Source organism: Cricetulus griseus, chromosome 5 (assembly GCF_003668045.3).
Source record: "Cricetulus griseus strain 17A/GY chromosome 5, alternate assembly CriGri-PICRH-1.0, whole genome shotgun sequence".
In the NCBI taxonomy this organism is placed as follows: domain Eukaryota; kingdom Metazoa; phylum Chordata; class Mammalia; order Rodentia; family Cricetidae; genus Cricetulus; species Cricetulus griseus.
In genome coordinates this window covers 185,986,383-186,002,361 of record NC_048598.1, presented here as the reverse complement: position 1 = coordinate 186,002,361, position 15,979 = coordinate 185,986,383, and the positions used below count along the sequence as shown (strand labels likewise).

Genomic DNA, 15,979 nt, shown 5'->3' with positions numbered 1-15,979 from the left:
TTTGGTTTTCCTTGCTGGGAGTGATTGAACCTGTAATAATTGCTCGACTCTAAGAATATTTTATCTTTCATTTATTAGTTTGTGAAATGGGTAAAAAGGCAAAACGGAGACTTTAGAGGAGCTAGTTATACAAGAAGTGTAAATCTGGAGAGTGTGTGACAGAACACTCGTGGAGAGCTAGCTATTCCTGGTAGGCTAACTCAGAGCTTGAATGTGAAGGCCTTGGGGGTTGACATAGAAGGTTTGGGTGACCCAGGAGAAGAATCAGGAGTTGAAAAGATGGAGGACACAGAATGAGTGGTTGAGAAACTGAGTCAGTAGTAGTTATGAATAGTTCGGTAAGAAGATTCCACTGAAAGCTATTTTATATCCAATGTATTCATCTAGTTAAGATGATCAATCTCATGTGTTTCAGATGAAAAAAAAGATATTGACCATGAAACAGTGGTTGAAGAGCAGATCATTGGAGAGAACTCACCTCCTGATTATTCTGAATATATGACAGGCAAGAAACTCCCTCCTGGAGGGATTCCTGGCATTGACCTCTCAGACCCTAAGCAACTGGCAGAATTTGCTAGGTAAGTTACAAGATTTTTTTTTTTTTTTTTTTTTTTTTCTGTTATAGGAAGTGCTTGAATCTTGCCAGCTGTATTCTTTTGTTCCCAAGTGACAGTGATGGTTTGCATTCTTTCTATAAGGACACTTCTGAAAACAAAAGCAACCGCTTTTGGTTTTAGTAACAGCTGATGCTGTTAATGTGTTAGGGGCAGCATTCTAGATCGTTGTAGACTGAGATGAGACAAATACTCTTTGGTTCTACGACAGGTATTACTGTGGAGTTGAGGGAATCGCACATGATTTGTTTTGCGGTGGGTGTGTCCATTGCCTTTGCGCCTTTTTGTTGGTCCAAGCTTGTTGCAGTGTTTCCCGGTTTGTCCTGGATGCTTTGACCAAAGCAGGAATTTCACCAGTTCCTAGTTAGTGTGTGATGAGTGTAATTCCTAGTGTTTTCTTAATTTAAGTTGGGACTTCTGTGGCTGCCCATGCTGAACAGTCAAGATCTGTACTCATTGATGCTTATTTTTTTTGCCTGTTGAGGGTGGGTTCCTGCAGAAATCTCTGCTGTTCATATTAGCTTTTAAGTGTTGTGGGCAATTCTTATGAAGACCTGGTGGGGTAGGGGAGCACAGATACGTAACGTTTTAAGTAAAATGGAATTGGTAGCATCTACCCTTGCCCAGGGTTGAGCAGAGACATTTATTTTAAATTTGTTATAGCTTGGTAAAGCTAAGGCTCTGTGCATTTGTTAATAACACTGCTTTCCTGATTTTGTTAAAGTCTTTGTACTTCTGGTACAGTCATTAGAATCAAACATTAAGCAGCCTTACCCCCAGAAGCTACAAATAAGTTGAATTTACCATACAGAGTTGGCAACGAGGTATAATTTGGGGGCATACTGAACCAAATACTATGCCTGAGTTCAATTTTGTGCTCCTAAAGTTAGCTAGCTCTTCCTTGGTGCTTAGAATTGAGTGAGGACACAGAGGTGTCGTGGAGACAGCAGCAGTATGTTGCAGACATGTTGCAGTGGATGTGGCCCCTGATGAGCGTACAGTTTTTAAGACCATCACTGTAGCCCAGGCTGACCTATAACTTGCTATTCACCCCAAGATGACCTTGATCTCAAATCCTGCTTCAGCCTCCTCTAAGTCCTGGGATTAGAGGTGTGTGTCTCCATACCCAGCTTGAACATAGTGTTGGTAAAGGCTTCTGTGTTAGGCACACATGCCAAAACAAAATGGCACAGTAGAAAACACAAATGATGTACAGTCATGCCTAGGAATTGGGGTGCTTAAAGAAAATGAATGGAGTCGAAGTCAATTGGGATCAGATTATTTAGGCCCCTGAATGCTAGCCAAAGATGTATGGGCTTTTTGCAGAGGGCAGCTGCTAAAGACTTGAACAGGGAGGAAAGCTTTGATGGGGAGGATTACTTTATAGTCAAGTTCAAGATGGGTTGATGCAGGTTCCCCCTGGATGTGGCAGAAGGCTTAAGCTAGACTAGTAGGGCAGATAGAGTAAACGTTGGAGATGACAGGAGGTAAGGAACATTGCTGTTTGTGTCTAGTTGGGAAGAAAAAGGGGGGCACCAACATTTACCTTCAGTTATCACCTTTCAGTCTGTGTTTGGGTTAGGCAGCGTGTGGATCTAGGGGTTAAACATTTATGTGGACTTCATGGTTTTACGAAGGAAGTTAGAGTGAAGTCACACTAAAATCAAGATCCTATGGAAGTTATAGAAAGGGAGGTTTGGGAAATCCTTGTGTTTGAAGAGTAAGAGGAAGCAGTGAGCGTCATCTGAGAAACATGCAGCAACGTGACTGCCATGAAGAACCTTCTGAAAGATGGGGGGGGGGGACACACAGTCTCCATTCCACACAGCAGCACCAGTATTGCAGCAGCAGGGTAGAGGACTGAAGAAAGACTCTGAAGAGAGGGGAAGCTATGCTGTGGGTTGTGAGCAGTGCAAGGGAGGAGGCACAGGTGACTCTTGGCATTGGTTTCCACTGCCTCCCTCCACAGTATCTCAGAGCACCAAAGATAAACGACCTAAAGCCCAGGGAGAAGGCCACTTAGAGAGAGAGAAGGATGTCTGCAATGCCATGGCCACAGTGGGTGATGAGAAGACGGTACATGCATGTTAAGAGGAGCGGTGGTGAAAGCCTTTATGTGGCCCAGGGCCTTGTGCATGCTTGGCGATGCAGCTGAAGTGCAGTCTTTTCTTTTACAGTCCGTTCCTGGGGCTTTTGTTCTGTATTAGAATTGGGTGTTCCTTGCTCATTTTGCTAGTATGTAAAAAAATAAAAGTTTTGCGCCAAGGTAGACTGAGGGTTGGACTCAACCCAATCTTGGATTCCATCCCTTAAAGATCATGTTAACCTACATGGACTTAACTTGTTGGACAGTGGTGGTAGAGAGAAATATCTGAGGCTGTGTGCCCTGTTATTTTCAGGTCTCCATCATGGAAAAGGGTCTTCTGGAGGCCTCTGACAATAGAATACCAAATAGAAGCACCAAGTTTCACTCTTGGGGGTTACACTGTATGATCTCCACCAATTATGAGGAGACTTGTTCTTCTGGTCTTCCTCCTGCCCTCTGTGATATGATGGGAGAGTTACAATTGAGTCTTGAGCTCTTTCTTGGCTTGTGACTGAAAGTTCCTCTGATTATCTTTTCCATCCTGTGGCAGAGTGGGTATTCTGTTCTGGACATGAAGCTGACCAAAAAAAGTTTCAGACCTGCCACACTTCACCTAGACTGCTTAGCGTATATGATTGCATATTTAAGTAGAAATTTTAAAAAATGAATTTTATTTGAAAGTTTTGTCTTTAAATAAAGCTGGAGGGGTGGCCTTGCTGGGTTTTTAGAAGTACTTGCCTTGTGAGACTTTTCCTGTGTAAGTCTGTAAGCTGACTGCTGATCTGTTGTCCTGTGCTGCATAGGGAAGTTGATACAATGTGAGATGCCGTCTTAAAAAGACACACACACCTTTAGTCCCAGCACTCCAGAGTAGAGGCAGGCTGACATATTTATGAGTTCCAGGACGGCTTAGGGCTACACAGTGAAACCCTGTCCATGCCCCCTCCCCCTGAAAAAAGGTACTACCAGGGAGTGTTTTTTTTGTTTGTTTGTTTGTTTGTTTTGTTTTTTAATACTTTGCTGTTTAGGCTGGGGCCTGGTGAAGGAAGTTCTGTTTCCTAATGAAGTGTAGGCAGTCTTTTTGCATATTTTCTTAGAGCTGCCGGCACTGTGACGTCCTGTCGTGTAGCTGGGTGTGATGAGTGCACACCTGTGATTCCAGCACTTGAGAGGCTGAGGCAGGAGGATTGCAGATTCAAGGCCACGCTGGGCTTCCTAATGAGAGACCCTGTTGCTTGCAGAGTATAGCTGAGTGACAACAGAAACTGTCCTAGCGGCTCAAGCCCTTCCTGTGGCTCTGGGCTGAGTTTGGTGTGCATCAACTTAGTTGGGACTTTGGTTTAAACATTGCTCTGTTAAAATTGTGTCAGAAAGTTGCTGCGGGGGTGAGTTGTGGAGTCTTCATGGCGGTGCTCCTTGCATGTGTGACAGTGTGATGTCCTGTCAGGTCCAGCAGTAATGCTGCAGAACAGGCCCTCTACTTTTACTAAGGGTGCCTGTCTGTTTTGTTTTAGTCTCTCCACCCTTTGGTTGAAAGATAATTCAACCTTATCGGTTGTTCAGCATAAATGGCATAAGTTTAAAGAGTGTGGTAGCGGGTGCTTATTGATCTACCATTCAGGAGGCTGAAGCAAAAGGTTGATAGGCTCATGGCCAATCTGGGTTACGTGGTTGGGACCCTGTCTCAAAAAACAAAGAAACAAAAGGATGAACTCATTTCTAACTGCATGACCAGTGATAGTAGTTACTGTCACTACCCAGGTGTTGTCTTTGACTCCTTGCAGCTCTGTACTGAGATTGGTGCCTGCTTACAGACTAAGAAATTGAGGCTGAGAAGTTGAGTGATTTGCTCAAGGTCATGAAGCTAATAGAAGCCAACTCCAAGTCACATATCCATCCTGTTGTTGTACTCGTTCTGTCTGGGTCTATAAAGCATCCGAGTCAATGAAAGAAAATATATGCAAGTGCTGGGGTGGAGTGGGAGTGGCCTTCGTTCTTGTACAGCAGAGCTTCTCCAAGGAAAGAACCACTCTGTCGTTATGGACAGTTAAGTCCTCTATTGATTCCGAGTCTTAGATTTGTCCAAATGCATTGTAAATTTTCATGGTAGATAGCACACATTTTTGAAAATGTCATTTTTTTAAAGATTTTATTTATTATGTGTACAACATTCTGCTTCCATGTATATCTGCACACCAGAAGAGGGCACCAGATCTCATAATGGATGGTCGTAAGCCACCATGTGGTTGCTGGGAATTGAACTCAGGACCTCTGGAAGAGCAGTCGGTGCATTTTAAGGGGAAAAAGTAACACCACTAGGAGTAACATCTGTTACCAGTTCTTAGCATGTGGAAAAATAGGAAGGTCACAAGTTCAAGGCTAGTCCTGTGTTACACAGCAGTTTCAAGACCAGTTTGAGGTGTATTTGGAGAGCCTGTTTCAAAATACCCCATTAAGACTTGAAAGAAAGCCATGTGATGGTGGTGCATGCCTTTTATCTCAGCACCCAGGGGACAGAGGCAAGGGAATTTCTGAGTTCGAGGCCAGCCTGGATTACAGAATGAAATTCAGGATGGCCAGAGCTACACAAAGAAACCCTGTCTCAAACAACCTAATAAACAAATGAGGCTTGAAAGAAAAGGAAAATTGGCTGCTGTTTCATGCTGTTCTAACCTCTAGGTGGTGGAGTAGCACTGGCCTCCTACCCTATTCTGAACTGAACCCCAAACTTGAAGATTAACTGGCATTTAAGGCAACAGAGAGTGGTACAGATTACACATGTAATCCTAGCACTTAAGTGGAGACAGGCATTTGAGACCAGCAAAAGCTGGTTAACAGCAGGCACTTAAAAGTAATGCTTGTTAACTGGCATACTGGCGGTCTACTTGAAGTGTTTCGTCTGCGGAGTTGGAATTGGAAGGGTGTTCTGAGATTGATCATCAGGCACTGTAGTAGCTTCCTGTGTTTTCTAGGCATTAACAATGTACGGAGGATCAGTCACCCTCTCCCTGGGTTTAGTGGAAAGAGTAACTTGGGCCTCTGTAACTGTTCCGAGTCAGTCACCATAGGTACATTGTCATTATTGTTAAGAAACCAATTCCCAGCACTCACGTGGCAGCTCACAGTTGTCTGTAACTCCAGTTTTAGAGGATCTGACATCTTAAAAAAAGAAAAAAAAGAAAGAAACCATTGCCTTAGTTATTGGTTAGACATCAGCCTTCATGGAAGAGTATGACATGGCAGAACTTGGGATAAAAAGATGTGTTTGCAAATTTCAAATCTTTTTAGTTTTCTGTGAACTTAAAATTTTTTTGCCCCTTGATCATACATGGGTTTGTAGGGAATGTTTAGGGAGAGTTTTCATAAAAACCAAGGTTGCTTGAGGAAGTGGCAGCTGGACAGGTTCTTTATTGGCAAGCTGTGAGAATAGTAGCCTCACCTGGGGTTCTCCCAGCTGCCAGACTACTAATGCTCTTTTCTCACAGGGGAGCTCCCAAGCCACAACCAGAAAATTTTAAAAATAAGCTAGCTATGATGGCAAAACCCTGTCTCGGAACCAAAGTAAAATTAAAGACCTACAAAAACTGTTGTCTCCTACTACCACCAAAACGAATACAAGCAGTTAAGAGGCAGTTATTCACTAGCAATGGTGGCATATGCCCTTAATCCCAGCACTTGGGGAGCAGAGGTTGGTGGGTCTCTGTAAGGTCAAGGCCAGCCTGATCTACAAAGTGAGGTCCAGGAGAGCCATGACTGTTAGTTACACAGAGAAACCCTGTCTTGAAACTCTACCCCAGCCCCCCAAAAAGAAGTGATGCCGCCTGTCCACCAGTCCCTTGGAAGTAACTGCCAGCGCACATCGGTGGTTTCCTTTGAGAGTTGGTTTTTATTACATGGGTGTAAATAATTCTGCTTAGAAGTACTATTCAATGCATGCTGCTCCAAAATTACATCTCCGAAAGGTTTGTGTCTGTATGACATGGACCTATTTTGTGTGTGTGTGTGTGTGTGTGTGTGTGTGTGTGTGTGTGTGTGTGTGTGAGAGAGAGAGAGAGATTACTGTTTTTCAAAGATGTATATTTTTGAGACATTCCAATGCCCATTGTTCCCTTTTTTTTTTTAAATAAGGCACCCTTGTCGAAGCAACTGATTTTGGAGTGACTTAGGCCCCACCCTAAGTGATAGTCTGACATTCTCCGGGTTGTTCTTTGTGTGTGTGTGTGTGGGGGGGTTGTTTTGTTTAATGTGGTTAGGTGGGAAGAGCAGAGTTGGAGTCAGACGATAATGGTGCTGCTCTGAGCTGCACCAGGTTCTCAAGAGGCAGCAAATGCAGCCTTCTGGAGCACCAGCACTTACTTGCCTAGGAATTCAGAAGAGCATCTCTTGCTCTTCCGGTTCGGCAGTTGGAGCAGTTTGGTCCTTTCCCCTTTGGAAGGGGAGTGCCATGAGCTTAGTGTTGGTGCTACAAGGAGAAATCTTGGAACTATTTGATTTATGCTTGTTGAGTGTGACCCACTCCTACAAATCTCTCTCTCTTTCTCTCTCTCTTTTTCCTTTTTTTTTCTTCAATAAGAATGAAGCCAAGGAAAATTAAAGAAGATGATGCTCCAAGAACAATAGCTTGCCCTCATAAAGTAAGTAATTCGAGGGGAGTGTTGGTTAGTTGCTGCTTAGGCTTCAGACAGTTTGTAAGGAATATGTACTTTGATTTCAACTTTTGTAACTAAAACAGAGTGAGGAGTTAGGATTTTTGTTTTATAAACACGAGAGATTTAATCTTGCTTTGTTTAGTAAAGGATACTTAAAAATGTTAAGTGGGGCTGCTGTAAGGGCCAGTGTTCTTATTCTGTATATTGACTGTATTGTGTTAGGACTTTTTTTTTTTTTTCTTTTTTTCTTTTTTGGATTTATTAAGAAGTCTGTTTTAAGACACTGGGTTATTCTCACCCACATGTCTTTGAGACTCTCAGCTCATAACTGAAGCTTGGACATTGCTAGAATAGACCAAGTCTTGGTGGTTTCCTTCAGTTTTCTTTTTACTCTGTTAATTGTGCTACTAGAGGGGTGCATAACTGTTTTCAAACGCAGCTCTGGTCTTTAAGAGGGTGGCTGAAAAGCAGTTTGAGGTGTTTGGGTGTGGGGGTCAGTTTTCAGTTTTGATTGGGCTTAAACCAGGGAAAAGATGTAAATGCTGAGAAACAAAGGGGAAGAAACCATGGATGGAATAAAGATTTTTCCAAAACCGCAGTGGGAGAAGAATAAGTGTACTTTGAGATGGCTACTGAAAAGCACGCACCTAAGTCTCTGTACTCCTTGTAAACACTTGTGGTGTGGAGGTGTGGGGTGCGTGGTGGCTTTATAAGAGCCACAGTTAAGGCGCATTTGAAAACCGTTATGCCATGAGTGCCGGGGTCTCTTTGCTTCTGTATAAATGGGAGCTGAAGCTTGAGGTCAAGGTGGAAAACTGGCTTTCCCCTCCCTTTTGCCTGTGAAGCTGTCTAGTGGTGACCTGTGCTGTCCTTCTGTCACGCTGTCTCACCATTTCCCCACTCACTCCATCATGGGCAACAACTGCAGAAGAAATTGTTGAGGACACGCTGCTCTCGGGCACCACACATCCATCTGCCTCCCCCGCACTGGTATCGCTTTGCCTGCCTCTTCCTTTTCCCAGTGTCTCACCAAATAAATTTCTTCTGTAGTTGCCATTCCTTGGAGACCCTCTTGCTTCTTTCTCTGTCAAGAAGGGGAAAGAGGCAAAGAGAGAAGAGGGAACAGTAGGCGATGGAGAATGACAGCCCATTGTTGCAGCACAGAATACGGGGCCCACCAAAGGTAGTGGTGGACTACCGTCATCTTAACTCCGTTTATTTCTCGGTGCTTCTGTTACTTCATCTGGGGGCTGTAGCTGGGTGAGGCGGCTGTGGTGTAGCTGGAAGCCTGGACGCTGGGTTCTACTCCCAGCTTGGCTGGCTACTGCTAGTAGTGTGACCTTGGGCAAGTCGACTTCAATACATCTCTAAGCCTCAGTTTCCTCATCTGTAAAGCACGGGTTTGCAATAAAAAGGCTTTTTCTCAGCTGTCTGGTTTTTGTTTTTGTTTTTTTTTACCTTTTTTTTTTTTTCCTTAAATAGCTTAATGATTTGCAATGCTAAGTTTAAGGGGGGGGCTGGGGAGGTTGTTTGCTTAAAAACATCAGTAAAGGCTGTTGAGTGGTTGAGTTCTTTCTTGCAGTTTGCAGTGTGAACCACTAAGCTTGTTTCTCTGTTTTAAGGGCTGCACAAAGATGTTCAGGGATAACTCTGCTATGAGAAAGCACCTGCACACCCACGGCCCCAGAGTCCACGTCTGTGCAGAGTGTGGCAAAGCGTTCGTTGAGAGCTCAAAGCTAAAACGACACCAGCTGGTTCATACTGGAGAGAAGCCCTTTCAGGTAGAGCCAGTTCCTGTTCCCCAAACTGCAAGTTAGGCTGCTGGGCTGGGCTGGGCTGGGCTGGGCGGTGATGTCAAGCATGGTGGGGATTGGCGGTCTTATTCCCACTCCTGATATGGCTCCCTGAAGTCTGCCTGGGTTCCTGGTGAGTGTGTGTAACTGCACTGTTGGGTACTGGGTGGATGGCGTCTGTTAGAGAAACAGGATTATGCATGTGAGAGACTCAGAGGTCCCATGTGGAAGGGAGTAGTGTGAATCACTGATAGGGTGCTTACGAAGTGTGCTGTGGCTACATGCGGCTCCGGGTAAGACTCGGTGCTGCTTACAGGAGTGAGTGAGTCTGTACCACAATTCTTTTTGACAGTTGGCATCACTAAATGTCATAAGCATCTGTATTCTACTTTCTGGGCTGTCTGTGGAAGTGCTAGAGCTTTATACTGGCTATACTTAGCACAACACTTCGGGTTTTCCGGAGCTAGCCATGGACTTGTAGTGTCAGAAATCTGTCTGTCAGTTCTAGAATATGCCCAGAAGGTTCTCCAGAAGAGGAAAGGGGACAGGCTCAGCAGTGTGCCCTCGGCCCCTGGGGTCTGGTGGCAGTTGCCGAGTGGGCTGACTTCTGGTTTCTCCTGACAGTGCACATTCGAAGGCTGTGGGAAGCGCTTTTCACTGGACTTCAATCTGCGCACGCACGTGCGCATCCATACGGGAGACAGGCCCTATGTGTGCCCCTTCGACGGCTGTAACAAGAAGTTTGCTCAGTCAACTAACCTGAAATCTCACATCTTAACACATGCTAAAGCCAAAAACAACCAGTGAACAGAAGAGAGAAGAACTTCTCGACCACGGGAAGCATCTTCAGGAGTATGATTGGGAATAAATATGCCTCTCCTTTGTATATTATTTCTAGGAAGAATTTTAAAAATGAATCCTACACACCTAAGGGACATGTTTTGATAAAGTAGTAAAAATTTAAAAAAATACTTTAATAAGATGACATTGCTAAGATGCTCTATCTTGCTCTGTAATCTCGTTTCAAAAACAAGGTGTTTTTGTAAAGTATGGTCCCAACAGGAGGACAGCTCATGAACTTCGCATCAAAAGACAATTCTTTATACAACAGTGCTAAAAATGGGACTTCTTTTCACATTCTTATAAATATGAAGCTCACCTGTTGCTTACAATTTTTTTAATTTTGTATTTTCCAAGTGTGCATATTGTACACTTTTTGGGGATATGCTTAGTAATGCTGTGTGATTTTTCTGGAGGTTGATAACTTTGCTTGCGGTAGATTTTCTTTAAAAGAATGGGCAGTTACATGCATACTTCAAAAGTATTTTCCTGTACAAAAAAAAAAGTTATATAGGTTTTGTTTGCTATCTTAATTTTGGTTGTATTCTTTGATGTTAACACATTTTGTATAATTGTATCGTATAGCTGTATTGAATCATGTAGTATCAAATATTAGATGTGATTTAATAGTGTTAATCAATTTAAACCCATTTTAGTCACTTTTTTTTTTCCAAAAAATACTGCCAGATGCTGATGTTCAGTGTAATTTCTTTGCCTGTTCAGTTACAGAAAGTGGTGCTCAGTTGTAGAATGTATTGTACCTTTTAACACCTGATGTGTACATCCCATGTAACAGAAAGGGCAACAATAAAATAGCGATCCTAAAGAAAGATTATGGCAGAAAGAGATCTGTAAGCACAGCCTTATTTTCTTCTGTTGTCCAGAATACTTATAATTCTTGAGCCTCCCAGAAATTGGAAGCTAAATAAAGCAACTCGAGTTTCCTTTATTTTGCACTCAGTGACAGTGACTGTGATGAGATCCGTGCATGGACACTTAGTATATCTATTTCCTACATGCCCTGAATTCCAGAAGAGTAGGCAGTAGGCACCCCAAGCTAAGGAACTACCTCAGAGTACACCAGATGGCCCATGGCTAACAGGATTGCCCTCGACCCCTGGTGCATGTGTGAGTGACGCATTTGGTAGGGAGGTCCTGATGCCTTCTGGAGGGAAGGCACCGGCTGCAGTGGTGCACCAGGAAGGTGGGACCTCCTCCTCACCACTCAGGCTGCGTCGAGGGCAGTGGCTCCTTGGCTTGTCCAATAGGAAATCCAGTGCAGTCCGTATTAGATGCAGATGTAGCAGTTGAGTGCCAGTAGCTATTTAATGCTTGTAAGCACACTAAGTGCAGAGCGGCAAGGCGATTAGATTATTAGGGAGTTGTACTCAGTGAGTACTTGACTTGTCATGTTGTGACCTCTTCAATGTATGATTTTTGGATTTTACTTAGAGTCAAATACCAGACTTGTTAAATATTTTATAAACTGCCGTGATACATCAAAATCTCATTTATTCAAAATGCAAACCTAACTGTCTGTCTTTCTGTGCTGAATGCTTAACTACAAGGTAAATGACAAACCAATACCAGACTTAGTCACAAAGAGGCCGGGAGACCAACCGGTCAAACACGTAGCCCGATTTCTGACGGCCTCACCAGGAGGATTGGTGACCTAGAAACAGTGACCCCGTGGCTCTGTGGAATTTTGAAGTGCCTTCTGAACCATAAATGAAAATCGTAACTTGGGACACTTGTTTTTATTCGTCCAGAATCTGTTATCCAATGAGTAGTTGGCGGGACTGAGCTCATCAGCAGACCCAGCTGTGCTTGGATGACAGGCTTTGCTGTGCCTGGCAGTCAGGAGAGAGGTAAGCCTAAGGAGGGGCCCCTTCCGAGCCAAGTGCCCCGTGTGGTTCTCTGCCAGGCCTGGGCAGAGCTTCATCAGTTCTTCTGTGAGCACCCAGGTCTTCGCTCCCTACCATCAGGTTGAGCTTTCCTAAATGCCCTGCAGTAGGAGTCCAGAGCCACGTTGCCCTCCTCATCCAGTGTTGTGCCACCCTTGAGTCTGGTCCTGGCACTTCCTCAAGACCCTTGCCCAAGGCTCCACGGCAGAGTAGACCTGTGCTGTGGGAAGGCCTGCCAGCCACCCTGAGAGTCGGGCCTACGTATGGAGTGAGGCCTCATCCTCTGTGCCTTGATTCCTTGGGAGATGCCCTCGGCCATCTCTTTCGTCCCTTCCTGTCTGAGTGGAACAGTCGTCTTCGCCCTTTCTGTGTTAGCGTTGTCTTCTCAGTTAACTTCTGTTAGGAGTTCATTTGGGGGTTCCAAGACAGCTTGATATGCAGGTTCTTGCTGACTGCAATTTGGGCTTAGGACAACAGCATAGGGAACTAACATGAGTGGCAGGGGCCAGAGGAAAGCTGCTTCTCATTGGCTTTGGTTTGGCTTAAACCCATTTTGCTTGTTAGAATTTATTATTTTGTTATAGATGTAATTAATTTACTAAAAATTGAAATGGTGTTCTAACAGTGAGTCCATTGTCTAGAGAATTGATCTGATTTGTAAGTAATACTGATAGACCTATTTTCTTACATCTGAGCAGAAATAAATGCATGTTTTTAGCAAATGTAATGTAAAAACTCCAGAGGATAAGTTTACACCTAATAAGATGTTGTTTTCTATTTTTTGAATCTGTTACTTGCCCCTCTTTGGTAGTGGGGTTGGGGGCATATTATCTGTATACAGAGCTGTCACTCCAGAGTGACGTTTATTTCCCACAGAGATGCTGAGCTCACGCCGTGCTGGTCCCATGCGATGTGTGTACTTTGCCCAGACTCCAGGCCGGAGGAGCTGAGGAAAACCCAAGACTTTTTTCCCCCCTATTTGGTTTCCATGCACAGGTTCTTCTGAATGCCACTTGTTTTGCTAAGTTTGGAGATGTAAGACCCTTTGAGGGGATGATGTGTGCAATGCTTGCCCATGTTTCTAGGCAGAGTTGTCGCTCGTGTCTTCACAGAAATGAGAACCTACTGTCAGTGAGGTGTGCGGTGCTCCAGGGGTGATAACGGTGCTGGCCTGGCTTAGTACCCATCCCCCTTCCCACTCTGCAGGACTCCCCTGTGGTGTAACCCAAGATCACTCAAACTAGAGTGTATGTCTATGACCCAGAAAGTCTTGCCCCCTAATTTCACCCACTCTCCACCACAGGCAGAGAGACCTACCTGATTGCTTCTACCTTTCCTCTGTGCTCCACAATTGGCATGATTTTGTCAGTCTGCAGTGTTCATGTTTGTTCTCTCAACATCTAGCCTACAGCAAGAGCAGGGACTTCAGGGGTCAGAACAAGGGGTGAGCAGAGTTGCCAGTAGATGTCATGACCAGTAAAAGGCTTTGTTCTTGCAGCCCTACTGGCTGCAGAAGCCGACTCCTTTTCTAGCCCAGATTGTTTGGCTCTGGCCATAAGAGGCCCCCATCTGACTTTGCAGCCTCCTTGGTGTTAGTGTGACTTCAGCACCTCTTCAGAGTCCAGGCCTAGCATGACCTGGCAGATGCACCCCACCTAAGATTTCAGCCGAGGCTGGGAAGTCAGAACTCCGATGTATAATATGTGCTTGCTTGCAACTCTGAGTGAACACCTTAATCCTGCTCTTTGGCTGCTCAGAATAAAAGGTACTTCATGCTTTGAATCATTCACCTCCCAGCAGCATTGACCAGACAGACTGGTTAGGTGTCCAAAGTACTGACCTCTTCCACTACTTGTCAGTGTTCTCAGGGTGTGCTCAGGGGCCTTGCCTGCCTCAGTTGGCTTAAGTACAGGCCCTTTGGATAGGAGTGGCACCAGGCGGGAGAGGATAGGTGTGTGGCTAAGAGGCTTCCTAGCATCATCTTTTGGCCTTATTGGTCAGTATGGTGCCAGGAAGGTCATCCTCTAGCTGGGACATTATTTAGACTTTATGGGAAGGGTGGGTGGCAGTAGTGAACAAATGTCACTCTGTCCCTTATAAAACCAGTAAAAGGGAGTATTGGAGTTTGAATGTTGGCAGCAGGTCATCAGGCAGGGTGCACCTTCCACAGAGGAGTACAAGGTATGCCCAGCCAACATTCTGGAGTCGGTTGAGGGAAGGGGATGTATTAATTGGCAGCACATTGCCTGGCACTCACTCCACAGAGTGGCAGGTTTGATGGCACTAGTTAAGGCCACTCATACCCCCTAAGAAATGATGTTGGGGATGGGCAGCTGTGCTGGGCTGTCTGTCTCCCTGCCTGGGGCCACATGGTGTCCACATACAGAGCGTAATGGATGGGAGTCAGGACCAGAGTCACCTCTTATAATGCCAGCAGCTGTTAGACTCTGATGTCTACAAATGACAAGGAAAGTTGTGTTTTCACTTTCTGGGAACTCCTATAGGCCCTGGCTCAAGGACTTTGCATTGTGTGTCATGTACATCTTTTTAAGTGTTCTTTGCTGTTCTGGAATTGTCGTTGGTTTTTCCTTAGCTCATAGATCATAGACACAGAAATATTATAGTATTTAAAGCATTCGCATCAAGCATCAGATGGCTTCGTTCGCATCCAGGAAAACATGATGACTCAATTTGCAGCACCAAGCATGTGTAACATGGCTCTATACAATACAATAAATGCTAATGTTAAGCTTTTTAATGCCTCTAGTTCTTGTTTGTTCATCACTTTGCTGAGTGTCATTCCACCTTAAGCCTGGGAGGGAGCTACCCCCACCCCTGGTCTGGGGGGGCGCGCGCAGGGGGTGTGTGTGTCCTGAGTTCCCAGGAGAGATGCAGTGGCTTCCGTTCTCACCTAGGAGTAGTGCCACAAGTACAAGAAATGTTTCACTTCCGGGCCAGAAGGAGTTGTAGTAAGAGCGCACAGCCAAGTAAGTGCTTATCATGCAGCTGGGCTGGTGATCCCCCGTGTCAGCCCTGGAAGCTCAGGAACCAACTGTCCAGGACTTGGCTGGGAATGTGCTTTTCTGCCTGTCTGGGTTCCTGGAGCCTTAGCGGTGCTTGCGAGCAAGATCCCCCACCCCCAACCATACTGAAATGGGTCTGTGGGCATGATGTTGCTGAGCTGGCAAGGCCCCCAGCCCCTGTGAAAGCAAAAGGGCTGAGCAGCTGGGATGAACATTAATCTGTTCTGCGCCTTTGGCTGGTAAATGGGCTGTTTTCTGGAGGTTTTCCCAAAGACCTACCCCCCTGCTTCTCTGAGAGTGACATGTGAATATACCCTTTCATCTCCAAACCACTGGAGGAATTGGGGAGAAACAGGCCCAGAACATTAAAATACAGGCCTTTTAGCTCTCACTGTGGTCTCTTAGCCTGGACTATCTCTTCCAACATCCTTTCAGAGAAGCTCTGGTTGTCCTTTGCAAATACAGTGCATTGGGGCTTTCTGCCCCCAGCTGGACCTTTCTGAGCTAGAACAGTAAGCTGCTGTGCTCACAAGAGAAACTGTGCTGCCACCCCCACTGGAGCCTTGCTGGCCTGGCTAGACTGCTGCACTGTCAGCAGCCTGGGGCTCAGCACCAGACCTGTAGCAGCTCCCCATTTCCTACTGGAAAAGGGCCTGTTCCCATGTAGCAATAGAGCTTCAACCCAGGCCTGTGTTCCAACCTCCAATCACTGTGCCCTGGCTTGCCTTGCTGGGATTGCCAGGTTCACCATGCCGCCTCCATCAAGTGTTTATGTGTCACGCCCCATTTAAGGAGATCATGGCCTTCCCTCCCTCCCTCAGGGGCACTTCACCTTACCTAGCAGAAGACATAAACCTTAAATGTCATGCTCTGAAGAAGTGCCAGGTTAGCTGCAATTGGTGGTGCATGCATTTAATCCCAGCGCTTTGGAAGGCAGAGGCAATTGGGACCCTGGGATCTCTGGTTTCAGGTCAACAGGTCTACAGAATGAGTTCCAGGACAGCCCGGGCTACACAGAACAGGGAGGGAGGGAGGGAGGGAGGGAGGGAGGGAGGGAGGGAGGGAGGGAG

At 45.4% G+C, this 15,979-nt stretch overlaps 1 protein-coding gene across 2 annotated transcripts; it reads left to right on the top strand.

The window, feature by feature from the left end:
- Nucleotides 1–372: 372 nt before the first annotated feature.
- Yy1 (YY1 transcription factor) lies at nt 373–14,640 on the top strand. Of its 2 annotated transcripts, XR_003485414.2 has the most exons (5): nt 373–578; nt 7,274–7,334; nt 8,972–9,130; nt 9,767–11,850; nt 12,763–14,640. XR_003485414.2 is itself a non-coding variant. In XM_027416381.2 (4 exons), the coding sequence occupies exons 1-4, from the start codon at nt 499–501 to the stop codon at nt 9,947–9,949; spliced, it is 483 nt and encodes a 160-aa protein (XP_027272182.1). In that variant the 5' UTR covers nt 373–498; the 3' UTR covers nt 9,950–14,640. The 2 variants fall into 2 exon arrangements, 1 of the variants encoding a protein (XP_027272182.1); XM_027416381.2 differs by having other exon boundaries at nt 9,767–14,640.
- Nucleotides 14,641–15,979: the final 1,339 nt, after the last annotated feature.